The 26,408-nt window shown below is 52.9% G+C and overlaps 9 protein-coding genes across 9 annotated transcripts; 3 read left to right on the forward strand and 6 right to left on the reverse strand.

Moving 5' to 3' along the window:
• Window positions 1-65: 65 nt before the first annotated feature.
• On the forward strand, window positions 66-482 carry CCOS01_06089 (beta-lactamase; the record flags this gene model as incomplete). The annotated part of the gene is made up of 1 exon (XM_060454261.1): window positions 66-482. One exon carries the CDS (start codon window positions 66-68, stop codon window positions 480-482), a length of 417 nt encoding a protein of 138 aa, XP_060316033.1.
• Window positions 189-470, reverse strand: CCOS01_06090 (uncharacterized protein; the record flags this gene model as incomplete). The annotated part of the gene is made up of 1 exon (XM_060454262.1): window positions 189-470. One exon carries the CDS (start codon window positions 468-470, stop codon window positions 189-191), a length of 282 nt encoding a protein of 93 aa, XP_060316034.1.
• A 254-nt stretch (window positions 483-736) lies between the features above and the next one.
• CCOS01_06091 (uncharacterized protein) lies at window positions 737-1,622 on the reverse strand (the record flags this gene model as incomplete). Its single annotated transcript, XM_060454263.1, has 5 exons — window positions 737-902; window positions 958-1,047; window positions 1,101-1,152; window positions 1,202-1,295; window positions 1,404-1,622. 5 exons carry the CDS (start codon window positions 1,620-1,622, stop codon window positions 737-739), a joined length of 621 nt encoding a protein of 206 aa, XP_060316035.1.
• Window positions 1,623-7,944: 6,322 nt separating this feature from the next.
• CCOS01_06092 (cytochrome b5-like Heme/Steroid binding domain-containing protein) lies at window positions 7,945-13,223 on the forward strand (the record flags this gene model as incomplete). The annotated part of the gene is made up of 5 exons (XM_060454264.1): window positions 7,945-8,115; window positions 8,168-8,208; window positions 8,265-9,037; window positions 9,113-9,404; window positions 9,461-13,223. 5 exons carry the CDS (start codon window positions 7,945-7,947, stop codon window positions 13,221-13,223), a joined length of 5,040 nt encoding a protein of 1,679 aa, XP_060316036.1.
• An 883-nt stretch (window positions 13,224-14,106) lies between these two features.
• CCOS01_06093 (ABC transporter) lies at window positions 14,107-18,890 on the reverse strand (the record flags this gene model as incomplete). Its single annotated transcript, XM_060454265.1, has 15 exons — window positions 14,107-14,993; window positions 15,042-15,107; window positions 15,157-15,206; window positions 15,257-15,786; window positions 15,836-16,008; window positions 16,070-16,781; window positions 16,832-17,086; window positions 17,142-17,502; window positions 17,556-17,633; window positions 17,684-17,702; window positions 17,755-18,259; window positions 18,308-18,362; window positions 18,415-18,502; window positions 18,553-18,658; window positions 18,735-18,890. The coding sequence occupies 15 exons, from the start codon at window positions 18,888-18,890 to the stop codon at window positions 14,107-14,109; spliced, it is 4,041 nt and encodes a 1,346-aa protein (XP_060316037.1).
• Window positions 18,891-20,788: 1,898 nt separating this feature from the next.
• On the reverse strand, window positions 20,789-20,962 carry CCOS01_06094 (uncharacterized protein; the record flags this gene model as incomplete). Its single annotated transcript, XM_060454266.1, has 1 exon — window positions 20,789-20,962. The coding sequence occupies one exon, from the start codon at window positions 20,960-20,962 to the stop codon at window positions 20,789-20,791; it is 174 nt and encodes a 57-aa protein (XP_060316038.1).
• A 167-nt stretch (window positions 20,963-21,129) lies between these two features.
• Window positions 21,130-22,119, reverse strand: CCOS01_06095 (uncharacterized protein; the record flags this gene model as incomplete). The annotated part of the gene is made up of 4 exons (XM_060454267.1): window positions 21,130-21,317; window positions 21,392-21,916; window positions 22,002-22,020; window positions 22,075-22,119. 4 exons carry the CDS (start codon window positions 22,117-22,119, stop codon window positions 21,130-21,132), a joined length of 777 nt encoding a protein of 258 aa, XP_060316039.1.
• A 2,488-nt stretch (window positions 22,120-24,607) lies between these two features.
• On the reverse strand, window positions 24,608-24,964 carry CCOS01_06096 (uncharacterized protein; the record flags this gene model as incomplete). Its single annotated transcript, XM_060454268.1, has 2 exons — window positions 24,608-24,633; window positions 24,685-24,964. 2 exons carry the CDS (start codon window positions 24,962-24,964, stop codon window positions 24,608-24,610), a joined length of 306 nt encoding a protein of 101 aa, XP_060316040.1.
• A 520-nt stretch (window positions 24,965-25,484) lies between these two features.
• CCOS01_06097 (uncharacterized protein) lies at window positions 25,485-26,059 on the forward strand (the record flags this gene model as incomplete). Its single annotated transcript, XM_060454269.1, has 2 exons — window positions 25,485-25,716; window positions 25,794-26,059. 2 exons carry the CDS (start codon window positions 25,485-25,487, stop codon window positions 26,057-26,059), a joined length of 498 nt encoding a protein of 165 aa, XP_060316041.1.
• Between the last annotated feature and the right edge of the window lie 349 nt (window positions 26,060-26,408).

The following is a 26,408-nucleotide window of genomic DNA, read 5'->3' on the forward strand; positions in this document are numbered from 1 at the left end:
ACAGCATCAATGTCTTGACCACTCAGTCATATATACTAAGCAGGAAGGGCTCCATTCGGTTCAGCATGTATGTTTTTGATACTAGCAATGATATGAAGGAGCCTGCTGAGTGTCCAGCCTACGTCAGACCCGTGAACACTCCGCTCAGGGCCGAGGACGCCAACACTGCGCTCTGGCGGTCCTACGCGTTAGCCTCCGTCAACAGCCACACAAACGCTAGAGCATTCGTCAAGATCCTCTCCTGCTTCTCGCTCGGCGGCAAATGTACGGTAGGCGGCTATCTCCTGCTGTCGGCCGAGACGGCGAAACTGGCATTTACGGAGCATGTGATTGAGACGGATGTAGTGACATGCCGGAGCGGGAGACGCGGACTCGGGATACACCTCACCGAACCTGGGTCTGGGGTCGTTGAATGCAAGCTGCCGGCGGGTAATGTTGGATGGGATAACGGGTCGGGGCGGTTCGATCATGGTTGTGGATAGCGACAGGAGGCTCACACTTGCGTATGTCACGAACAGCGTGCTAAGTGAAGAACGTCCTTCCCCGGCAGCGTTTTTGATGGCGGTTTATGAGATATTTGGAGTTTCCATAGCTGCCTAAGGCTTTCGATTGTCTTACAGGGTACGGGTAGTTTGATTTAGACGAGGCCTGACCAGTCAATATCACACCTCCGGTGCGAACGTAAGACCTGGATCCCATCTTAGTAATCCACTTCCTTACTTCGTCTCCTCGGTCTCTATCGCATTGCCCGAGCCTCAAGAATTGACGTTTTTGCTAGAGCTTTGAACGTCTCGATTAGGTAGTTGACATTTGTCATTTTTGCCTTATCATTTTTGTCAAACCATTCTGCCAACGCAAAAACGTCGACCCACCAGACCTCTTTCACGTCATATATGACGTAGCTGTTTACCCTTAATTAGCTATCCATAAGAGTTGAGATGAAGATTAAGCACTTACTATGCCTCAAATCCATTTTCCTTGGCATACTTAGCGAGAAGGATGTTCTGATAGTCCTGAACCTTCACCCTGCCGATGGTTTTCGCGCTTCTGGAATTGTGGTTAGCTTTGTGCTATGCTTTATACTATTCTATAGCCCATACTCATAGAAAAAGTCGGCGTAAGTGCCGTCCTCTGTGGTTTTTGCGACTTTTGCTATTTGGCGTCAGTATAGGAATTTAAGATACTGAAATCATAAGCAAACCTTGGAATAACATAACGCGTTTATTCCCCACCTGGCTCTGATTGACCTTAACCATAAAATCACAACCAGTTTCGTTTTCATTGTTGCTCCATTCCTGTCAAGTTGTAAGTAATACTTCTGTTGTTGTTCTCTTGGCTATCTGTATGAAGACAAACAGTGATAGCTTCTCTTCAACGTTAATATCACCTATAGGCCCACTTACAAAGAATGCGTCTTTCCCCTGTGAGCTGTACTCCATCTGGGCGTGCATTATAAAGGTATCAGTGAGTCCTATCTCCATCATCGATCGTTTTGGGAAAACTCCACGGAAACGTTGGTAGGCATTCGTAACAGCTTTTGAGCCCGCTGAGAGCATCGTGATGAGCTCATTATCTTCCACAGGAAGAAAATATATCTTGGATATCGGCTGCAGAGATTGCATCTTGTTAGAAGACGCGGGTTCAAGGTAACCTCGCGTATTGAAAATTGTGAGGTTTATGAGAACGAGGTCCTAGAGGTGATTCACATGGATCTTATACAAGTGAGGGAATACGAACTCCCCCATAACACCTTAGGCATCACTCATCACATTGGCAGATGGGGATACTGCAATGAAACGCCAGAAACTGCCAATGTCAGCTGCACAAAGTACCATGGAGATAATTCTCTCACAAAACGTCTTGTTGAGGAGATGGTCGGTCTGGATTGCGTATGAGCCCGGCTTGGCGCTGTTGGTTTCAGTCGCAGCCCTTGTTGTGTAACAATAGCTAGCCTACATACGCTATCACATTCCAAGATTGTGATGAAAGCAAAATAGTACACTGATATTGGTAGACCCGATATTGCACTCAGCCAGCCACGTGGCTACACACTCACCTCTCTGTGCCTAGGGAAATTTCAGCTGTTTCTGCGCTCGTCCATTTCTGACAATCGCCAGCTCGCGAACGTCGAAGGAGCTTCGGCCGGGTCATAAAAGGGGGAAACGAGGAAATAACATTCATTCTATCAGACTTGAGATATGTGACCTCTCCTCTAGTTTGTCAAGGGATAGAAGTAGCGGCTACATTTTGAGGGTACTTACTACTACAAGGCCAAGCTCGTGAGGCCTGGCGCCTTGTTTCACCTACTTGCATCCACGTCGTCAACAAGTGGTGTATCGTGAGGCTCCCTCCATATGCCATCTCAGTGACAGGGATGTGAGACGGTGTGCTCACCGGCAGCCAAAGTTTGGCGCGTCGCCATACGAGATAGCTTGTTCTGATGCTAGCAAAAGAATCACGCATGGTTCGTGTACCTCCGGCAGCCCCAAACCTTATGCTGCCTCATGGGCCACCCAGTTGAATCCCATCTATCAAAAGCTGCGAGACATGGCTTTTTTGGCTTAGCTGATTGTGGGGCAGTATTGCGGCGCGGGGAACTTCCTCCTCGATTTGGGTTAAAAGCTTCAAGATCAGAGCTGTTCCAGCGGGGGCGGGCCGCCGCCCAGCGCGTGTAGCCCGCACCTGTCGTAAATCAGCCTATAGAAAGAAGAGCCAGACGCAATGTTCCATTCTACATTGATGCATAAAGCAACGTGTAGCACAAATTAGCGGCAAATGTACGGAAGTAATTGTGATGAACTGATCTGATTGTATAGCGTCGACGTTTTCAAACTTTCCTGACGGAATTCCCAATAATCATGCTCTTGAGGCAGAGCCTCCTCTTCACTTACAGCGCCACAAATATACAACCCTGGCATTTGACCGACCGCAGTATATGATTGGGTACATCATCTTGCTCCTCAATACTTCTTCGTCACTGGTATACCCCATCGCGCTTCGTCGCGAGGTGCCGAGTCCTGTGGCGACTCTTGCCCAACTTTGGCGCACTGCTGCTTTTGGTCAACAACAAAGTGAAAATGCAACCCTGCGTACAGCTACACTTGTCACATTCTTCGTGTTTAGATAATTAGGTTCCAGCTTGTCCCGTGTCACCTCTAGTATCTGCAAACAGAAGAACATGTGATGACTGCTGGCACGTCTCAACATACGATAAAGGTTTACTGGAAACAAGCAAAGTGATCTCTGCTTCGCTTTTTCGACTAAGTCAAGGAAAAGAATTGGCCTAGATCCCTGCAGCTTGCGAGGAGCTGAACTCAGACCGTACGATATTAGCTCTTCGCAGGTAGAACTGAGACTAATGACATCTCATGCGACTGGAGTCTTCTCTGTGCCCAGATGGCTCCATTGTCTCACTTTCCCCTCCAGAAGTAGCGGGTTTGACAGCTATCGATATTATGCGCCCGCGACCAAAATTGATTTGGTCCTAGCATAGCACGGAAGTATCAAGGACGCTTCTATCAGGTCTCGCCGGATGAGGGATAGCCTAAGGGGCATTAAGAGGAGGACCAAGCAACAAAGGAGCAGCTCAGGTATATATAGAACGCTGAGAGTACACTTCGAGGGAAGGGCAGATTTCAGTAATTCCTCTTCTAGATCCTAACAGCAGTTGGCCTCTGTGAGCTTCTTCCCTATGTCGTACACTTATTAACAGCTCCAACCAGGTATACAATGATGCTCTACTCCCGCACTTCCACCAAGGCTCTTTAACAACCAAACAACCGAAAAGAGCATATCAATCATCCATCTATTCTTCCACAACCTACACATTAGACACAATGGGCACCGAACAGATCAATATTGAGTTCACTGATGAGCAAGTCGAAAATAACAAATCGAAGGGCTTTCAACTCTCCTTTGGTGTTTAGACTTTTGTACGGTTACGAGGTGCCAGAGAAAGTGTCTTGGATGGCCACCGACTCATGGACTGGGTCCAGTCTATTTAAAGACAGATCTCAGAGCGCTGGAGTAAGAAAGTCTAGCAAGTGAATAGCATTCACTACCGATGCCGATGCCGCAAGAAGATTTCAAGCCTCCACAGCGTGAAATGTAGTGACAGCAGGCCATTGGGTACTAGCGAGGAATCAGACAAATCTCTTGTCTCGGAGCAGGTACCTAGCCAGTAGACAATGGATTACTCGGTTTTCAATCTCTTGAGAAACTGGAACAAATTCCAAAGATGCGCCTTTAGTGCTTCCAGCCTTGCATTGCCTTAGTTCGTTCTCTGCAGCTGACATACCTTATGTTTCCCACGCTTCTCAAGGGAGTGACTAGTATGGGAAGAAACCAGAACTTTCGTCTTCATGTTCTTGTCCATATCTTGGTTGTTACATTCAATTCTCACTTTGGTAAAATAAAGTACAACACATGGCCCGCATGAAGGGCTACTCCGAAAGAAACGAAACACATCGAAAACATAAGTCTAGATGGGGCAAAACCTCCTGTAATACGTCGTTACCACGAGGGCAGTGCAGGTTCCCGTAACGGTTCCACCAGAAGCAACATGCCAAAGGTGGGCATTGCGGCAAGACATCGTTAAGTGCTCCGGTATTTGACGTGTCATAAATAATGGGACCCAGCCAAAGTTCATGACATCAAAGTCACGCTATGAGTAGATTCGATATACAGGGCGGCTTGAGGAAGTCTTGTTCGGATGCCTCCATCTGATAATCATTCGTGTACGAAGTTCCGGAACTTCACCTTCTGCTTGTAGGGGCTGGTTGTTTATGTGGGAGAAACCACTCAGGTATCAGAAGCTCAACTAGCTTCTATCCTACCAGCCTAGTTGGTGATACTCGATACTCATCATCTTTCAACAATCTAGTGGCCAGATAGAAATGTAGAGCATCTCGGGGAAAACTAATGATGAAGTTTTACTATGGTTCATTACCCTAAATTCGCTCACTCTTTCATCACTTCGTACTCTTGGTTTTCATATGAGACACGGCTGTGGCACTTGGAATGTCACACATCCTTCGGGGAGAAAGGGAAAAACTGGAGGGGAAGGTGTTCATGAGACAATAGATCTGATCAGTTTTTCCGCCCCTTGTCCGGGTTTGCATCCCCCTCATATCCGTCAAAATTCCCGTGACCGGCCGCTAGGGCCAACCAGTACTGTTGTATGTAGACTTAATACCAGTATGGATAGACCAACATGATGGGGGCCAGCGCACTGTCCTCGAGTAAAAATAGCGGGTTGATCCGACGAAAAGTGAGAGATGAAACAGACGTCAAGACCAAAATGTGGGCCCTTGAGAAGGGAAAGAAGAAAACTGTCTTGACGTGCTTAAGTACAAACTGTACAGCACAAGGAGAGAGCGCGGCGATGAATCGACTCCTTTTTATTGCCATCAATAATGTGATGATGTGATGTGATCGCTGCACCTTGTAAGAACACAGGTGAGATTTCTGACATGGAAGGAAAAAAGGAAGAAAAACGGCATTGCCGGCCAAGCTAAAGAGGTCGAATAAGCTTGTCTGCCAAGGTGGATATGCCGTTATGTCTACGTTCTCCTAAGAGTATAGGCTATAGGAGTAGTGCTTGGATGCCAAGGGCTAGCGGGGGTGACGCGAAGTATCATATCAGATACCCATGGCGAAATATGCAGACCCGTGATAGCGCACTCAATTAAGGTGCGACCAAGAACCGATGGCTTGGTTCCTAATGCAGACATTCCAAGAAGACAAGTTAGGGGGTTGAAGCTGCCAAGAATGCCAGTAATGGATTTACTTTCGATCGTCTGTTATATCGGATCGTCCACGTACTTTACGCTCTACATAAATTCCACTCCATGAATGTTGAGAAGCAGAAGACTGAGCCGTACCATACGCCTTCCAGATTTTGCCGCCCTTTCAGTGATGCACACATCTGCGGTCTGCCACGGCTAATGCACCCCTGTCCGTCAGGAGCAAGAAAAGGAAAGTGGGAGCGAGCTGGGGTCCGGCTAATGTTCCCCTTTTCTCATCTTTCAAGACGACCGTTGCAAGGTAAAAATACAACCTATTGATCCTACGAGGAGTTTCCATGACAGCACAAATTCACGTGGGAGGTCATCTCTCCAATAGAAGGTCACCGTGTGGCAGAAACGTGTGGCTGGGTTGGAAAGCGGGCCATGTTATGCCATGCTCGGACTGCCAAGAAGTGACGGTCGACGTCCTGAAGTTCTGGAACGCGCGTCATCGTGATAGGTCCCGGGCTCCTGGCCGTCCATCATCACTCCCAGGGCTTCAGCCGACCCGACACGAGAGAGAGAGAGCCTGAAGGGAGGGCTCTCAAGGAGGATGGTGGAAAAACTGGTACCTCCTTGGCAATCTCCCGAGGAAGGGCAAGGGCGGCGTCAAGTGCGACAAGGGAGTCGTCGGGCTTGATCCCATGCTGTCACTCGTCTGGGACTAGAACTCCGTGAGAGCGGAGGAGATGAATGGGGAAAGGAGCCGTGTGGGGGGCGGAAGTTTTCTGCCCATCAGAGTCCAAGTTTGCCTCTGCGGAAGGCTCAAAAAGAGGTGTTTGACAGTCGGGCCCATCGAATAACAGCTCTGATCAAGGTTTGGAGAGAATAGGACAGCAGCTGTAGCGTCTGAGCTTCTTTCTGTTGCCTGTGTATAATTGGCTATATGCCGCGGTACCTTGTCCCTTTGGAGAGTCTTGGTGCGCGATGGCGTCTCGAAGGTTGCAACTGATGCAAGGTACCAGTTGCCAAGCTCCCAAACCCCCCCACCATCCCGTAGATTCAGAAAAAGAACTATTGTGGATCCTGGCAGATCGGGAAGGTAAGGCACTTGGGCGCATTGGATACAGAGTTCTGGGAATTTGAACCATATGTGATGGATTAACGACACGTGATTGGCCAAAAGCCCTTGTCCCGGTGCCCCACATGGACGTTACCAGCTCCTGCCAGCTGAGGCTATTTCCTTCTCAACCCCTGGTCGTTTTCCTTTTCGCACCTCGTCTCGTCGAGGTCCTCAACTTTATTGCCTCTAAGGACAGACATCAATCTATTTACCTCGTGGCATTCGTACCGAACCGGATTGAAAGCTTCCTAGGAGTCATCAAACCCCAGGAATTACACGTGTATTCGTAGGCCAAGTGCCCGAGTGGGCTGAGAATCACACTACGAGACGCCATGGCCGCACGTCCGCGACGACACATCTTCCCTCATTCTGCTCGACTGCCGCATAAGATCAGCGATGGCCCCAAGGACGCATGATGATCCCGGCGAATTCAGCGTCGTGCAGCATGTCAGTCATCTTGGCATTTTCATAGACCCATGAGTCCATGACACCCAAGCATCCAGACTGGAGGAAGAGGTCGAGCCCAAACTTGGGATGGCGTCAAGTCATCCTAAGACGTGGGCTGCTAGCGTGTTTGGGCATCGTGGAGTTGAGCCGCTGCCCATCACACAGTCACGTCTCCTGGCGGGTCGAGTCGACTCTCTGCCCATTGGTCCACGAGCTCCTGACGGCTGTGAATCAGAGTTCAAACGACCGCGGAGACCTCCCGTCTAGTGACCCCGGTCTGCGGGTATTATTTTGTTTGCCCATGGGACGGTATGCAGGGGCCCAACCGCTCTCTACTACTCTCCTACATGGCGCCCCACAACGACATCGATGGCAACGATGGTGTTAGTCTCTCGAGGCGTCCCTTTTAGGGAAGCCATGATGCCCAAGGAAGCAGCCTTCGTCCGTCTGCTCTGTTTCTCCAACCAACTTTGTTCCCTTGTTTTTGGATCTGTAGGCTTGAGGCCATTTTCATTCTTTGCCCTGGCGGTTGTAATTTTCCCCTGCCCTGGCGGCCATATTCAACTACACTTCTAATTCCTATTCACATCGCCTGCTGTCGGATCTGCCTTGTCTATACTACCTCACAGGTCCAACACTTACATCGAGATGGCTTTTTCAGAGAGATCATGCCCCGTATCGGGCTCAGTAGGAGGAGGTGTTTGTCCAGTCGGCGCCAACAAATCAGGAAGACAGAGCAGATCAAGCAGTCGTATGGGCCCACGAGGATGTTCCTTCTCGGGCTTCTCCCAGCCTGGTGACATCCACACAGCATTCGATGTAAGCCTTGACCAACCTTCCCATAGGCTCGAACATACTAACAACATCTCAGATCCCTCGAGGAGTTGACGCAGAAGAGTGGCTCCGAATGAGGTACGCCTAGGTTCCTGCTACTCATCTTCGACAGCCAACTGACTTGACTATTATAGAGAGCGGAAATCCATCAACCATGTTCTCTATTCCCAATACCCATCACAGCAAGAGATCGATTCGGTCAAATCACAAGCAGAGTTGGATGCCTTCAACGTCAACGAGGCAGACCTGCTGGCCGTTGCCCTCGGAGCGCCGGCTAGACAAGTGATGCTAAGAGCGGAAGAGATTGGTCCGCAGACAGGTTGGAAAGACGGCTTTCTCAGCGTAGAGCATGGCTTCTGCCCGCCAGACTACGACGAGGCGGCTGGTGCCCTGGCCAGATCTCCAGGCCGCGTTTGGATCGACCTCGCAGAACGCATGCCCGGGTGCGTGGCCCGCGGCCGAGTCCGAGAGTCAGTCGCCGCCGCACCTGTCATCGAGGGCACGGCAGACGTCATCCCCGATCAGGCTCTCTGGGCGGCTCTTGTGTCGCTCGGCATGCTCTGCTCTATCTACCGCTTCGAGCAGAAGTACGACGGTCACGATGGGGTGAACGCATCGACAAACCCCACGAAGTTGAAGTTGAACTGCAGAATGGGCGACTACTTGGGAGAGGAGCTCGTCGGCATCCCTCTCAGCATTGCTTTACCCTATTTCCAAGTATCCCGACGAATGGGCCGCACACTCCCCCACCTGACGTTTGTCGACCAATCTTCATACAATCTAAAGATCAAGGACGTCACCTCGACATACCCCTACGTCGCTCGTTTCGACAACATGGAGCTCAGATGGCCCATGTTCGGTGAGCGTGCCGAAGTCGCTTTCCTCAAGGGAGTTGCAGAGACTTCAGGTTAGTAGTGCCATCCATGTCTTTTGGCATTGTTCTTTACTGTTTCGCGACATGGTTACTGACTTGATGAGAAAGCTTCCTTCCAACACGGGCCTGACGCTATTGCAGCATGCCAAGAACATGTCATGAACCGCAACAACGAAGGCCTCCTTCACGAGATGATTCGTCTAAAGGAGATTCTCGAGCGCATGCCCAACGCCTTCCACTCCATTTCAACTAACCCTAATGCCGGTGAAAACTACGTGCCTGTTCAGCAATGGGTCCGCTGGGCCAAGTTCTCCGCTCCTCTCTCAAAGCGATGCCCTGCCTCTTCAGGCCTACAGTTCCCACCTTACTTGGTAATGGATGCTTTCTTGGGCAGAAGCAAGTATGTCGAGCATCATCTTTGCTGCTTTTTCAACCGGTCACTGATCCTATTTCCAGCTATACCTCATTCCTGGGGGCCGAGGGTGTCCACCTCCGTGCTTGGTTCCCTGCCAACCTGCGCGCCTTTATTGCGGCCATCGAGTACCACTACCGCATCCCTGAATACGTCCAGAAGTCCGGCGACCCGCGTCTTATGGGAGTTCTTGATGGTATCGTCGAAGCCTATACCGGTGAACGTGGCTTCATGGGAGTGCACCGCTACAAGGTCTTCGGCATCCTCGAGGTCGCCGCCAAAACTGGCCGAACGGAGACCAACGGCGCATCGGGTGCGGCAGACGGCGAGCGCCCATGGGAAGAGACCCATCGCCAGTTCTCAGAGGCAATGAAGGAACGCCTCGAACCCTATCGAGGCAAACTGGCAATCGAGCCGCACCAGATGCGCGGCACTTTCGAAGAATGCCGCTATGTCACTCGCGTGTTGAACAGATCTTTTGTTGATTCTGATCCATCACGCTCAATTGCAATGGTCACGCTCGATATCCGAGAGACCGGCATCACGTTCGCACCAGGTGATCGCCTGGCCGTGATGCCCCTAAACGGGTGGGAGGAGTGCGCCAAAGTCATCGCCGCCTTGGGCTTGGAGGAGCATATCGACGCCCCGGTCGAGGTCAGCGGAATCTGGGCTCGCTTCGAGATGCATCTCGGGTCTGTCAGGAGAACCGCGACACCCAAGCTCACTGTCGGTGACATTCTTCGACGTGGCCACCTTGCCCCCATCACCAAGGAGATGGCCCTCAAGGTTCATGGTTTGCTGCATGCATCCTCCAACACCGTCTTGCAGGTCCTCAGCACGGATGAGTGGCCTGTCAGAGGATCGTTAGGCGACCTCTTGCAGGACGCCGTTACGGATACGCCACCCCAAATCTGGGATAGGGTATTCAACCTCGACAATCTCGCATGGCTTGCGGATCTTGTTCCCCTTGAGGTCCCACGCACCTACTCCATCGCAAGCTACACGGAAGAACTCCTCCCAGAGACAGTTGACCTCGCTGTGTCCCGTTCGGAATACAAGCTGTGTTCTACCTTTTCCAGGGGCAAGGAAATCACCCGTGCCGGAGTCTCCAGTGGATTCCTGAACCCGCCCGTGGAGATGGGCGAGATTGACTCAGACGACGAGATTCTTATTGGCGTCTCTCGCCCAGCAGCCTTCCACCTCCCGCTTGACCCTATGGCACCCTGCGCCTTCTTCGCCGGCGGAAGCGGCATCGCACCCTTCCGCAGCTTTTGGCAGGCTCGCCTCACACAAAGTGGCTTGTCTGGTGGCAAGAACCTTCTGTACCTCGGAGTCCAGAACCGTGAGAAATTCTGCTTCGAGGAGGAGCTGCGACAGTATGTCAACGCAGACTTCATGGAAGTCCACGTCGCCTTCTCGAGGGACTCTCGTGGTCTCGCTTACGAGGGCCAGGATCTCGTCGAGAAGCACATCCCCCCTCGCTACATCGACACATTGATCGTCGAACAAGGTCTGCAGGTCTGTGACCTCGTCATGTCCAAGAAGCAGGGAGGTCTCGGCGGCTACCTCTACGTCTGTGGTTCCGTCTCCGTATTCGATTCCGTTATGAACGGAATCAGGAAGGCAATCTACACCTACAGGACCGCCACGGAAAAGGGAGTTGACCTGATTATCGACAAGGCCTTTGCGGAGAGACGCTTTATGCTCGATGTTTTCATGACGCCCAAGCCTCTGCCTTGCAACCTGCCGACGATTCCCTTGTCGGAGCTCGCAAAGCATACAGGTCACCGTCCCGGTTCTCGCATGTGGATCGGAGTCCACGGCAGTGTCTACGATGTCACCGACTTCTGTCCCATGCACCCCGGCGGAACGCTCATCATCAAGTCCAACGCGGGTGTTGACTGTTCCAAGTCATTTGACAACCTCGCTCACACCAACAACCCCGAAGTCTCTAGTCTGTTGACCAAATACTTTGTTGGACACTTGACCCCGAAGCCCGACTACGGCAGCGATGAGATCTCTGCTTTGCACGATCTCTGGTCGGCGTACCTCCGATCCACTGTCGAAACCCTGGTGGCCCATCAATTTGAGATGTACGAAATCATGGGCGCGTCCCTTGAGACCAACTCGTCCCACGACCCTGCAGGCAGCAACAATATCTGGCTGCGCGAGAGTCTGCCTAATATCATCGCTGTCCGCACATTCTATGGCTACCAGAGTCGACTGCTCCAGGGAGGCTTCTCGGCTCTTTTTGGCCACAAGCTTCAAGAGCTTGTCCTCAAACTGTCATTCGGTGTCGCCAGTGCCAATGGCCCGGCCGCCGACACCAAGCTGCCCGACGTCCTCGGCACCGTGGCCCGCGCAAAGACGAGCGGAGATGCGGCGCACTGCACCAAAGAGGTCGCCCTCGTCGGTCAGTTCGTCTGCGACGCCGACGCCTCGCTTCGCTTCCAAGAACGCGGTGTCTTTGCTTACGCAGCCCGTAGCGTCGAGCTTGACATTGCCCTTCTCGAAGACCTCCGTCAGGAAGCATGCGCTGGAATGGACGCCTTTGACAGCATCGCAGCGTCAATGAAAGACTCGTCCGATCCAGATGTCGAAAACACCCGCCTCACCGCACTTTCCACGTTCCTCCTGCAGGTTCTCGAGCGTATGGCTCGCCACCTCGAGGTCTTTTACGCCCAGCTCGCCCGCTGCTCCGTCTACCAGCCCAAGCTCGAGCAAAACCCGGCCCGGACCCGCTGGGCTCTCGTCCGCCGCCGCATCCGTGACGGAAGCCTCTTTGTGCTCGCCACCAAAGCGGAGCTCAACCCGAGCATGCTGGAGCAGCCGACCTCGGCGCCGTATTACATGTCAAGAGCAAACCCGAATCAGAACATTGACTTTGATCGGGTCATGGCGCAAGTGCAGGCCAGCTTACATGCGGGGGGCGGTCACGACGCCTCGTCCCCTGCTCACCACGGGCAGCAGCCTCTGACCCTCAACGCTGTGCACCAGGCCCGTGGTCGCAGCACAGGCGATACCAGCGCTGTCGCGAGCCGCGAGAACGCGGGCGCGCTGCGGGCTATGAATAGTTTCGTCGAGAAGAATAGCCGTGCCATCCGCAGGCTGAGTAAGATGCCAGCTGTTGCTATGAACTTTGAAGACATCCAAAGGGCCGCACTGCTCGAGATGTCTCAGAACGGCGGCCCGCTTTCACCACCGGAAATGGCTGGCGACGCCATGCTGGGTCTTGGTCTCGGATCGGAACACGCCATGAGGCTGAAGCATGGCAACAACGGCAACGGGAACAGGGTGCTTCCGACGCCACCTTCAAGCCGCGGCTCAAGTCGCTCGCCAACGCGGTTCAATCACCCATATGGCATGAGTCAACAACCACACGGGAAGCCGACAGCAGAAATGCTACTTTCCAAGCTCAATCGGCCCCGTGGGGCATCGCTCACCCGAGGAGGACCACCTTCGGGTCCCAATTCTCCCGCTCCATACCCTGTTATCGGCTCTCACTCTCCGCCACTCAACCACCCCGTCGACGCGCAAAGTGCTCTGAGCACTATGATGAGCCGCCTCAACACCAGACCTCGCAGCGGCTCCGCTGCCATGTCCTCGACCAGTCATCATCACCACCAGGCCATGGGCGGCGGGCTAGTACGCTCAAGGTCTACCATGAGCATGGGCAGCGCGGGAGCCATGAGCGGCGGTAGGGCAGCGGCGGGCCATGTGCCGCAGAGATCCACGAGCTCCCTCCGGGCACTGAAGCTCAGGAGCGTAATGGAGCAGAGCGAAGAAAGGGTCGCGCCTACGTTTTGACGTGGTTCATTGTGTGTTTTGGGTTCGGATGTTTTTGTGACGAGGTATATGTAACGAATCCCCGGTTCCGGTTCCTGTTTTCCCGTCGGTGACCGACAATGGGATGAACGGGCGTTCCTGTGGGTCTGGTCCGCTCGTCAACCACGAAGATGAGAGCGACGGCTCAGCGGCCTGGTGGTGCTTGGCGAACTTGGCGCGCCCCGTGTCCATCACGAGCCACATATCCGATGTTGTTTGTTCGGATGTACGGGATCCCAGAGGTATTGTGTTGTGTTACTCTTTCAATGTCCATGTTTTGCGATTTGCGTTTCCGATTTGTTGATGCCTGGGAACCCAGATCCCAAAGGCCCCCGGACACGAAAAAAGAAGAAAAGGGGCTTCAGTGGGGAAAACTTACAGTATTGAAGAGTGTGTAAAATAGAATTCAAATTTGAAAAAAGCGTTGAACGTTATGTTTGCTATGTTGATTCTTCTCGTGACGTGCGAGGACGCTCAGTGACTCCATGCATCGCGTGATTGACCTGATTGTGATGGTGGTGGAGTGGGTGGTAGCATGTCGCCTTGATGACTCGACTCAATAGAGCCACTGATGTCGATGAAATGAATTAGAGAATTCTCTCAAAATTTGAGTAAAGTTATTTCTAAATGGAGACTAGATGACATGCAAAGTTGATAACTTTGAGGTTGTAACAAATAAGTGGAAAATGCACCTTGTTGAATGAAGAAAATTCGCAAATAACCCCGTGGTATTGATGTTAGTTTTACACAATCTTTCTCTGACGCCTTTACCACTTTCCGCCTTCTTATTGTCTAAACCCCGGATAGAGAGTGGAACCCATGGATTTTATTTATCCAACGCTTGTGATTGACACTATTGGGAAAGTTAGTCTGGGCTCAATTGTGGGTAAAGAAGAGGAACAAGACTCACCATCTGGAAGTAAATGCCCTTCTCGGCAATCAAACTCGCGTGATCACCCCGCTCAACGACCTTACCGTCCGCCATGACAAAGATGACGTCGGCATTCTGCACCGTTGCGAGCCTGTGAGCGACCATGATCATTGTCCGGCTGCCCTTGGTGGCGTCAAACACGGCCTGGACGCCGCGTTCTGTCTCGCTGTCCAGCGCGCTCGTCGCTTCGTCGAGCAGCAGCAGCGACGGCCGGCGGATGAGCGCTCTCGCGATGGAGACGCGCTGCTTCTGACCTCCGGAGAGCGTGACGCCGGCGTTGCCGACTTGGGTGTTGTAGCCCTCGGGTAAAGAGATGATGAAGTCGTGGATACCTGCATCCCGCGCCGCGGCGTGGATCGCTTCGTCTGAGACGGCGTCCTCGTCTTCGATACCGAGTAGGATGTTCTCGCGGATGGAGCCGGTGAAGAGATTGGGCTCTTGGGAGACGAGAGAGATGTTCTTGCGGTAGTTGACGAGGTCGAGCGTCTTGATGTCGTGTCCGTTGTACAAGATCTCGCCGCCGGCCTGGAGGGTGTAGAAGCGCTCGAGGAGGGAGATGATCGTCGTCTTGCCGGAGCCGGAAGGCCCAACGATGGCGGCGAATTGGCCTCGCTCGATTCTGAGGTCCAGGCCTTTGAGGACGGGGAGGGGTCTTGTGGGGTAGCTGAACCAGACGTCCTTGAAGTCGATCTCAACACCCTTCTCGTAGTGAACTTCGTAGGGGACGATGTCGCTGACGCCCTTCTGGGGTTGGTTGTCGTCGTCTTCGTTCTCACGGAGAGCCAGGATGCGATCGGCTGCTGTCTTTGCCTTGGCAATGTCTATCGACTGTCAGCTGCATTCACGTATGGGAGTAGAGGGGCACATACTGGGACCAAAACTGAGCCATTGACCGGCGCTCATGCCGCCTTGAACAACCGCAATGTAGACAACCACTGCAAAATGTCAGTAAACAGACGGCCTCGATGAGTTGTATATACTTACTGTACTGGAAGGGCGTGTACTCATGCCCGGCAAGTAGCTTGCCACCGTACCTGCAGATAGTCAGCAATAAAGTCTGCAATCCACACTTAGAGGCACTCACCAAAGTACGAAAGCCATGCAGAGCAGCGAAATGCTATCGCTGAAAGAAAAGACCATGACGGAAAAGCGAGACTTGCGGAAAGCATCCTTGATGTGGTCCCTGAGCAAGTTGTCGTAGCGGTCGCAAATTCCGTCTTCCATCGTAAGACTAGAGACGGTGCGGATCGCACTGATGCTCTCCGACGCAAACTTGGCACTTTCGGCAAAGACGGCATTGTTGGCAGTCTCGAAGCTAGTCTCGTGCCTCACACGGTAGAACATGGCTGCCACGATGATGGGCATGGATGTGCCGAGCGCGACAAGGGTGAGCTTCCAGCCGAAGACGAGACCAACGACAACGCAGCCGATGACGTTGAACAGCGAGATGAGAACGAAAGCCATGTTTGTGCCTAGGAGCTGCTGGAGCATGGTAGGATCGGTGGCGAGGCGGGCGGTCAGGGAACCAGCGGAGTTGCCCTCGGCGTCGAAGAATGAAGAAGGCTTGTAGATGATGTTTCGGAAGTACTCCTTGCGATAGACGCGGACGATACCCTGAGAAATTGTTAGAAAAGCACCTAGCAGAGATGGAAGAGTGACTTACGAAGCCGATGGTGGTGGTAGCCCAGCCGAGCAGGAAGTGACTGACTCCCACACCTGTAGCGAGATACATGAACATCTCACACCAATGATTGGCGATGACTCTCAGGAAGTTGCCCCAGTAAGAGAAGAGAGAAACCAGAACCGCGAAGAGGTAAGCTTGAACGGGAGTGCTCGCTGTGGATCGTATTAGTCTCTCGGCTCCAGACTGGAAAAACGAATGGCAGTGAGCGCTTACCTCCAGCACCGAGTGCTGCAAATGCAATGATGATGTACGTCTTCCATCTCTTCCTCTGCTCGCCGAGCAGCTGACCAAAGCTACCGAACATATGGAATGCTCTCCATCGACCGAGACATCCTCTTGGCTCCCTGACAACTCTCAAGCTACCGGCTTCGATGCGCTCGAGCTCCTCGTCAGAGCCGTTAATCTCGTGGAGATGTTGAAGCATGCCCGTGGAAGTGCCCTCGCTACTGGGTCTCTTCTCGGTGAGATCCCCGGTACTGCTGCCTCCTTGAAGAGACTTGTGAACAGAAAGACGCTCAGGCTCGGGTCGTCTCCAGCTGAGGTCACCAAAGAGGACGTCCTCTTCCTCTTCGACACCCATGTCGAGCTTCTGTGCAGTAGCCAGAAGGTGGTAAGGACCGTCGACCTGGGACATGAGCTCTTCGTGCGTACCCTGCTGGACGACCTGGCCCCTGCGCAGGAGAATGATGTTGTCGGCCTTCTTGATGGTTCCGAGGCGATGAGCGATGATGATGGTTGTACGTCCCTTGCATGCGCGATCGAGAGCGGCCTGCACGATCTGTTCGCTGCGGACATCGATGGCAGAAGTGGCCTCGTCGAGAATGAGGATCTTGGGCTGCTTGACGATGGCACGAGCGATGGCGAGACGCTGACGCTGACCACCGCTGAGCTTGATACCAGCATCACCAACTTCAGTTTGGTATCCCTAACGCGGGTTAGTATACAAGCCTGACGCAGAGGCTTTGGAGATAATACCTCTGGCAAACGTGAGATGAATTCATCGGCAAAGGCATCCTTGCATGCCTCTTCAATCAGCCTTGCCTTAACCGCCTGGGACTTGTGCTCCCATTCAGTCCCGATGAGACCGTACTCGACGTTCTTGAAGATAGTAGTGTTGAAAAGAGCGTTGTCTTGTTGGACCAAGCCGATTTGACTACGCCACCACTTGGGGTCGATCTCGCTGAGTAACCGGCCGCCGACACTGATGATACCGTTGCGGAGCCAGAGAACCTGGTATGGCGTCAGTTACTGTCTCACGAATGCGATCAAAGAGGACATAGCTTACCAGTTGATTAGTCTGCATGTCACCATTGAACTCGTACCATCTCTCCAAAATGCCAACGATTGTGCTCTTTCCGGAACCCGAAGGACCCACAATGGCAGTGACTTTGCCGGCAGGGAACGTGAGGAACAGGTTGTCCAAGATCTTCACGTCGGGACGCTTGGGGTACACAAAGTTGACGGCCTGGAAAACGATATCTTCAGCGGCCGAGACCTCGGGCGCCCTGAGCGTTCCGTACGTAGCTTTGGGGGCGTCTATGATGGTGTGGAAGATGGCGTTGGCGTCGGCGGCCTGCGATGCGGACTGTAGTGGCGCAGTGATTTGACCCAAAGAGGAGGCCATCATCATGATGCAGAGAAGAACACTGTATTTCGGATGAGTTACTCGAGCTGATCCTGAGGGAGTATAATGACTTACACGATCAAGGATGTGGGAGTCGTCAGGGCCATCATAGTGTACATCTGGAAAGCGTACCAGAATGACAGAGCGAAGGTTCTAAACGTGTTAGCTGACAAGCTTGAGTGTCCGTTGGATCGGATCCTTACGCGTAGATGGCGAAGAAAACTTTGTAATGTCAGCAAGGAATAACTCTATCAGTGAAATCGTGCCAACTTACTCAATCCTTGTTGAACCGCAATGAGCCAAGCCATACCAGCACCCCTCTTCCGTGATTGATCTGCCAATATTCCATACTTTGCAAGCAACTTGAATTCGGCACCGCACGCAGCAAGCATTCGGATTGAGCTGAAAGCCTCGGTCGCGACGGAGGCGGCCTGGATATCCATGTCCTGGACATCCTTCAACCTCTTGATGATTGGCGGCGTGGTGATGGCATACACGATGGCGATGAAGACCAGCCCGGAGCTCGTCGTTAGTGTGAGAAGCCAGTTGTAGGCGAAAGCGATGGTAAACCCTGCAATGACGACTGCAAGACTAGAGAAGAACTGTCCCATTTTCTCGGAGATACCCAGCTGCAAGATACTTGCGGTGATGGTAATAATGGCGGCTGTCTGACCAGGGGCCAACATGTCTAGCATTGAGATTGGGAGGTTGAATAAGCATCGTAGGTAGTGCAGGCGAATCTTTGCTGAGATGCGAAGACTCGTCATGCGGAAGCCCAGCTAACCATGTGTCAGTCGACGCAAAGCTTATGCTTTGAGAGTACTCACATTGGAGAGGTATGTCAAGATGAGCCTAGCAATGAACAGATAGACGATGTATAATCTGGTCAAACGTCAGTCGATGCGGCCAAACAAGAATACGGATTCAGACTTACACTCCCTGGTTGACTGCTTTCTCAAAGTCTTCTTGTGTCTCCGATGTACCTTGCATAAAAAACCCGGTGAAGGTGCCGACCAGTTGTCCTAAGCACGTTAGTGAGCTGGTATAGTCTTGAGCGTGGAGATGCACTCACCAAAGACAATGTTCATCACCGGCATGGTAAGGCCGGCACCGATAGCGCCAATGATAGACCCCACTATGATAAACTTGTCGAGTAATGTTCCATAGTGGAAGATTTTCTGCGTCGCCGGTCAGCAAAGAACGTGTACGACGAAGCCACGATGGCGACCAGGTGCTAGAGTGAATTGAACATACAAAGAAGTTGCGTATCGTCAATAACGTCTTCGCGTTGAGCTTGTACCAGGCCTTCTTAGGCTCCGCCGGTGTGGCACCGGGATCGGTGGGGGCGCCCGCGGCCCCGTTGGCCGCAGCCGGAGCTGCCGCATCAGCGGCGCCGGCCGGCGTGGCCATGGTGGGTTCGGGTGTTGGAGTGGGTCTCGTAGACCGGGGTGGATGATCGGATACCGGGTCCGGCGGCAGATCGTGTTTGGGTTGCAAGCTATGTGGAGGCCCGGGCCATGTGGGAGCTGACCAGGGATCGGCGTGTGAGGAGGGTGGGCTTGCTTAAGTGGTAGATCCGGTATACTTTGACTAAATGCTCGTGTCCTTATGCGATGTTCGATACCCAAAGTCGTGGCAAGATTTGTCAAATGCCAAAGATGTTGCTTTCAAGTATGTTGAGGGTGGCGTTTTTTGTCGTCCCGCGGTAGCCTCCAACAATTGACAAAGAGCAAGCAGGCGACTTGCTAGGATCCGGGGGATGGACAAGTTGGCAAATCGCAGATGGGACTCTGGAAGAAACCACAGCCAAAACTCGATCAGGAGGGGAGGGGAAGGGGAAGGGGAGAACAGGGCAAGGGTTTGGAAAGGGGAAATCGGGGGATGGGGGGTATCGCTGTAAATGGAGGGAACGGCAGATGTAACCACTAAGATTGTCAACGGGCCACCTGAGTGATCAAAGGGCTATGTTGGTTCCGCATCGCTGTTCGAAACAGAGAAATCGACCCAGCGCCGAGAGAGTTGTTTGGGGATGAGGATTGTGAGATTGCTTGGTGGGAGAGATGGGATGGATTTGGAGACGGGAGACAGAGAGAGAGTAGAGGGTGCCTTTCTTGGGGAGAGCAGATGGTTGATGCCTTGGGACTGAGAGGTGGGACGCCTGGGCAGCAAAGACAAGTCTAAGTCGGTGATTCAGAGGTAAGAAACGCTCAAGTGGAACTCAATAGGGAAACCCAGACCCAGAGGGCGGAGCGTGGGAGGAGCGTGGAGGAGAGGAAGGGCCATGGAAGGAATGGGGGCAAAGATGGCTGAGAGTGTGTGAGGGTAAGCTCAGATCGGTCTTGGATGGGGCAAGCGGAAACGAGTAAGGGAACGGACGTGGTTTCTTCTCTCTACCCGTGTGATGTAAAGATGAAACGAGAAGCATGTGTTCATGTTCCCTTTTGCTGGGGGCTCTCTTTTCTTAGTCTTCGGTGCAGTGCTCCAGTTTTGCCGCTTCTTTTCGCGGGTACTTTCGTATGTCTGTCTTCTCACTCACTTTGCACTATTTCCGTGTCAAAGCTCTGGACGCCAAAGCGCATGCTTAGAGCACGGAATAACGACGGGATACCATTTTCTCATACTCGCATATGCAGGTTGAGGGGCCATCTGGGATCGCCCGTGCGGGAGGATGGATCACCTTCCGGCTCGTCCCAGAGTGGTCTGGGGCAAAGCCAGGAAACGCATGCTTTGCGATCCAAGACAGGTACTGCACCCAATTCCCCCTTCCTCATCCTTACCCGTCCACACCATCCCTTCCCCTCCACCACCCTTTCATTTTCTCCATGTGTCGCCAATCTCTGACGATCAATGCCTAGAAGGGCAATTCAATGGAGAGATTTCATCTTTTGTTTTACAAGTCATGGGAAGTGGTGTCCATGGTTCGCAGATGAGCGGCATGGATTGGCTGACCGGAAGAAACGCGAGCCAGGGGATGCGATTCCGAGGACACACGTGAAGGGATCGTTTTTAATTTCTTGCCCAGCGCGTTTTCTCTGCCCGTGTTTGTGTTTAGGAACATGTGTTATCCATGATGTATATTACTGGCACATGGAGTATTTGACATCTTGACTCCAAAGGCTAGTTGACAGATCCATACCTACCCCATCATGACAAAAGACAAACGTCTCTAGACTCTACGGAGTTCGTTTCCGCCGGATCATGCATTTATGCGCTTCAGCCTCTAGTCAGTCAATCAATCACATTTGACATGTTGACGGACCCGTGATGGGAACTCCTGTCAAATGCTCTGGCATTGCCATCTAGAATTCCTAGCTGCACTCGTCCTGCCTAGCAACTAATAACCCATCCAAAACCCCCTTGAAGAAGTCGGTGGCGATAAACATGATTTGAAAACCAGTAAAGCCAGGAAAACCATAAACCGACGCAAGAAAACCCAAATAACCATAATACCCGACTCCAGCAGGCTCCAGGATATGCGGCATGCCAAACACCCGTCTATCTCTAATGCTGACACGAGGAGGAAACCAGTCCCTTTGATGTACCTCCTTACCCCGTCCATGAATCCAAAAAAAATCCAAAAACGACAATCGATGCTAATTATCCGGGGATATTCCCTCAGCTGGGATCACCCCTCACCCACACTTCATCCTTACGACAAGAGACCCTCTTCTTGCATGTCAGCCTGGGTCTCGCGGATGATGTCGCCAAGCTCCTTGATGGTATCCTTGTCACGGGGTAGGGTATGGCCCTTGGCGTGGTCGAAAAGATATGCGGTGTCGGGATCGCACATGTTGTAAAGGGCCATAGAACCATCGACATAAGGATCCAAGGATCCGACTGAAAGGAAGAGGATCGTCAGCATTCCTCCGGATAAGCAGCATTGAAGCAGTGCGAATATCATCTTGACTTACTGATGTGCAAGGTGCGGGCCTCGATGCGCTCCTCGCTCTCGTCAGAGAGGACCAGGGCGTGAGTCTTGGGGTCGACCGGAGGCCAGCCAGCAAAGAAGATGCCGTACTTGAACGCCGGCTTGATGCCGGAGCGCTTGAGGCGACGCTGCTCGTAAAGCATAAAGGTGGATGCCACGGTGGCGCCCTCGGAGTAGCCGATGATGCCGTCAAAGGGGCCGCGCTTCGCGACAATGTCGGCCAGGAACTTGATGGCTCTGTCGGTACTGCGGTGGGTGGTTGCGATGCCTTCTCTCATGAGCTCTCTCATCGTGTCTTCGGGGGTCTCGCAGTCGGGGAAGTCACGAATGCGCATGAGGACATCGTCGCTGTGGGACTTCTCGACATCTCTATCGGGCTCGATGAAGCGGTAGTAGGGGGGAGCTCCGAAATAGTCCTCAAATCCCGGAGGCGGGACGGCCTTGCAAGGTCCATGGATGAAGTGGAACTGAGCCGTGCCATCCTCAGTAAGCTCCTTCAAGATGGGGGCTGAGAGAACTATCAGTAAGTGAATCTCAATAGTGAAGCCGCTCACGATAAGTCTGTGGTGTCTATTGCATGAGGGAGAACTCACCAAGTTGAACTTGGAATTTCTAGTGTATGTTAGTAAAATGCCCTAGATAGCATCATCAGGTCTGAGTACTCACGTCCGAGCTGCCGTAGGCACCGGGAAGGCACAAGAAGCGCAACATGGTGAATGTAGGTATGTGTTAGCGTGAGATGTGAGAGCGGAACCGAGCGAGACCGATCGTCCAATGACAAGTGAACTGTCAAAAAGCGGGAAGCTGGAAAGTCGACGCGAGAGTATTTGTGATGGAGTGGTTTGATGATGTTGATGATTGTGGATGATGAATCAGCGAGGTGTGGAGATGAGATAGTTCGATGAGGATGGCCTGGCCAACAGGAGCGTTTTAATCAATTCGAAGCTATCTAAAGAAACACTTGTGATATGATGCGCGGTAATCGACCCACGACGAAATCATCAGCTCAGACAGGTAATGAGACGGCGCAGCAGTTGAGGCGGGACGACGACAAGACACAGGAGGCGGCTGAGTTGACCCAGTCCCAGGCTTAGAATGACAACTCAAATCAACCGTGACCCGGAACGAATAAGGAACTTGTGAAACTCTGCACCTCAGCAAGATTGGGGCGATGAGTTGTCTTGTCGGTACCTTGCCGTTGAATGATAGGACCAACCCGAACAACGGGTCGGTTTGGGCTGTCTATGGGAGCGCGAGAGCTGGAGCGGAATACTGGACCAGTGGCTGATGGGTGGATGAGTGCTTCACTGAATGGGTTGGAATGATGAGGTGATGTGAGACCGGGCCTGTGAGTATCGGTCCTGAGACCGGCTTGGCAGGGTGTCCCGGTCCTCGGGCGAGTAAAAACTGGACGAGGATAGACGATGTTAGTGAGTGGGCGACTCAAGACATGGAGGCGAAACAAGCGCGGCGAGACGCCACGCCACATGGAAGGAGTCGAGGAATGCCTGCCAGTGGGCTTCTCTGCAGAGAGAGGCAAGACACTTGGCAGATAGCCTGATAGACGTGGCAGGCTGCCAGTCAGTCTCTGGGCATCCCGAGATCCGAACCCTCGGTCGACGCGTTGGTGATGCACTGGTGCAACCGATGACATGTTGGTTGTGAATGGACTACTTTGGGCTGGACTTCGGTCCGGCTCTTGTCACCTTGTAAGCTTGAAACGGGATAAGGAAGTGCCCGCGCGGGGGCGCAGTGTGGGTGTGACGGTCTCCTCTATCTGACTAGAACGGGCGAGATGAGCAGAGCGGGATGGGTGGGATAGTCAGAAAGTGTGCTGAAGAGTATGATGGGCTTGAATGAGGATGTGGGATGAGAAGGTTGTGAGAGTGCGCTTGTGCGTACATATCGGAGAGTAAGCGAGGATGAAAGGCGGGTGAGAGAGATTGGGCGATTGAGTGGCCTGGGGGATGAATGAGTGAGTGAGTGAGCGGCGCCCACGGTAGGCGCGTGTGTTTGCAGAGAAGGAAACATTGTTTTGCAAAGATGCGTTTCCTTGGAACACGGCCGTTCGCTGACTTGCAGAACGACTTGACGGGATGTGGTTAGATGAGCTAGGATGGAACAGGACACATTTGGGGGATGAGAGTTCTCGTATGTGATCCTTGAGTGAGTGAGCATAGCGCAGGGTGAGTTAATTAGTGGGTAGGGGTAGGATTCAGGTACACATTGACAAACGAAGCGTACTGCAGCGCGGCAAAGTCCGAGGTACCTCCTTGAGGTTCTAGCTGTACACGAGCTAGGACGACCGTAGAACCATACTAACGCCTGCGCAAATCGAGTGCGGTGCAGGGACAAGGCCTCTAGTGTGGCTGGCGCGTGTCAAATAAGAGCTTTGATGGTGCAACGGCACGGGAAGGAGGTGCGACGGAGGGCGCGCTTGTGATTTGGAAGCTGCCAAAGCTTTCTGACAGAAGCAGTTTTAGAAACACCCTTCATGCCTTGGGTTCTCTGCCAGTGACAACGAATAGAACCGGGATAGGGAGTCGAAACCTGAATGCGAGACCGAACTCTCTTGACTCGATGGAGTTGCGGCCACGATTGTTGTTGTCGAGAAGGATGATCTGTAATTAGTTGTGTCCGAGAGATGTGGAAATGTTCAAGGGAGTTGGGCTGAGATGCGAGTGGAAGTATTGCGGAGAGTTTCCATCGAGGTGGACCAGAGACACGGGTATGGAGCATTAAGCAGGACAATGTCTTAGACAGTGTAGTACGATAAGAAGGGTAGATGCGATAGGTCGATAAGACGATAAAGTGGATATGGTCATATGCGGTGCAACCCAAGGCGACCTTACGTTGACTTCATCCTCTCTTCATCCTCATCTCCCGTTTCTCCCAATCCCCAGTCGCCAGGTCAGGCGAAAAGGGCCAAGGCAAGCCAATTCGGGCGATAGATCCGACTATTCCTTTTTCGGGATCCTGCACCAACACCTGCATATGGTGCCGTTCGAAGGCTGCATCTCCCACCCGCAATCACTGCGAACTCTCTGCAGCTTGGATCTGCCGCCGCGTTTTTCTGTACCTTCCAACCCCTGCTTTATTCCCCCTTCTCTCCCCAGATGTCTCGCCCGCCGGATATTGTTCCAGACGCAGGTATACTACGAATACTGTTGTTGCCCCAAGGCTGCTGCCGAGTGCCCACTCAACCCCTTTCGCTAGGCTGTCTTACAGTAAGACAGACGTTGGAACGGTCCTGGGTCCTTTCTTATTCATCTGTATAGGAACCGGCACCGCATACCTTGGCAGACTCGGTTTGCTTGATGCGATAGGCCTCTGTCCTGGTTCTGACCATGTCATCGGGACGAAAGTGGGCAGAGAACAGACGCAACGCCTCGACACCTCCGCCGCTGCTATCGTGACCGTCGGTGCTTTTGACACAAGACGCACTCTTTTCTAAACCGAACAACAAACGAGCGCCGATGACCAGACCAACTGAACATGAGAGCAGATGAAGGGACAAGCTCCGCCACGTTGGGTTTCTCCAGCAAATGTTCTGCATAATCCACAGAACCCGCAGATATTCCCAGCAAGTAGGTCCAGACGGATGCCTGGAGATGGGGAGAAATATGCACTCCGCCCCATCATCTCTTCTACGGGCAGCTTTCGGAGCTGCTCTGCCTCTTTCTCAGTGTCTCTCTTTGTATGTGTCTCATTCGGTAGGATGGCAAGATGATCAGTCTGTGGCCAGAAGCTGCAGGATCCCATGCTTCTTGCTCTCCCTTGGCACTGGATTACTGGGTCGCCACTGCAGCGGCAGCTTCCAGACATCGGCCGCAAAATGGCTCTCAAGAGTCCCAAGTGAATCCTAACAGAGCCTCCTCAAGTTTATGAGGCTCAAAGAACCTCCGGGAGGCCAATCATGACGGTGAACGAGACTTACATAATCCGCAACAAAGTTCTCCACTCCGGCCTGCTAGGCCGAGTCGGGACCATGCCGCAATGACCTCGTCTCTCACGTCCACGGAGCACATTGCGTGCTGCGTTGCCATGCCGCGCTGTGCTTGGCTCTGGTGCTTCCAATGCTGCTGCTCCACCTCCTGATGGCCCAGCTCGCCGTTGCTGCTGCTTCACGGTCCAATGCTTCAGTGGAGTTACCCACCCCAAAGAGAACCCCCAGCCGTTTACTGCGTAGTGCGGCGTACCGGTGCAGACACCATGGCAACTCCCCTCGGCGACGACTTCACCACCTCACCTCCGAACCACGCCACCGGGCTCCCGTCCGGGAGGTTCGAGTGTTCATTGCGTTCCCATGTATTGGTCCGAATCAAACGTCCGGCTTCTGCACTCTGCAAAGAAACTGCATACCAGACTGCATACCAGCCTGGCAGTGCCGCTCAATTGCAAACAAACTAAGGCACGTCTTCACGCCATCCAGCATCCAGCAAATCAAGGGCAAACCGCCTTGCAGTTGATCATGTCTCCGAATCACAGTGACCGATTGGACATGGAAACACCCCCTTGGACGATGAACCGCCGGTCCTGCTTCTCGCCGCTTCATGGACCGCATATCCCTCCTACCCCTTCTCCAGTGATGCGCGAATATGACGAACGGATATACCAATTTGCCCACACATTACGCATAATCAGTTCATGAGGACTTGCTTTTGACCAGATTAACCATAGACATGGTACAAGCTTCTCGCCTCGGCCGCCACTGGGCCACTTCCCTCGTGCTGATGCTGGACAATCCTCCCTGGTGAATCTGGGGGAGGCGACGTCGTGGTGAGCAGGGACTGCCGCTGCTCCGCTGCTCCGGGTCGACATGGGCAACCCGGCATCGGATGTGCCCTGGCACCTCTCCGTGATGGTCCTTGTTCGTTGCTGGCATGCGCCCAGTATGCACGTTCGGGATCTCCCTATGATCTACCTAACCGTCAGGCAAATTTAAATCACACAGGCTAGTCTGTGCGAGGAACTCCGGCCGACTTGGCGATCTGAGCACC

Source organism: Colletotrichum costaricense (assembly GCF_030867565.1).
Source record: "Colletotrichum costaricense strain IMI 309622 chromosome Unknown Scaffold_5.1, whole genome shotgun sequence".
Classification (NCBI taxonomy): domain Eukaryota; kingdom Fungi; phylum Ascomycota; class Sordariomycetes; order Glomerellales; family Glomerellaceae; genus Colletotrichum; species Colletotrichum costaricense.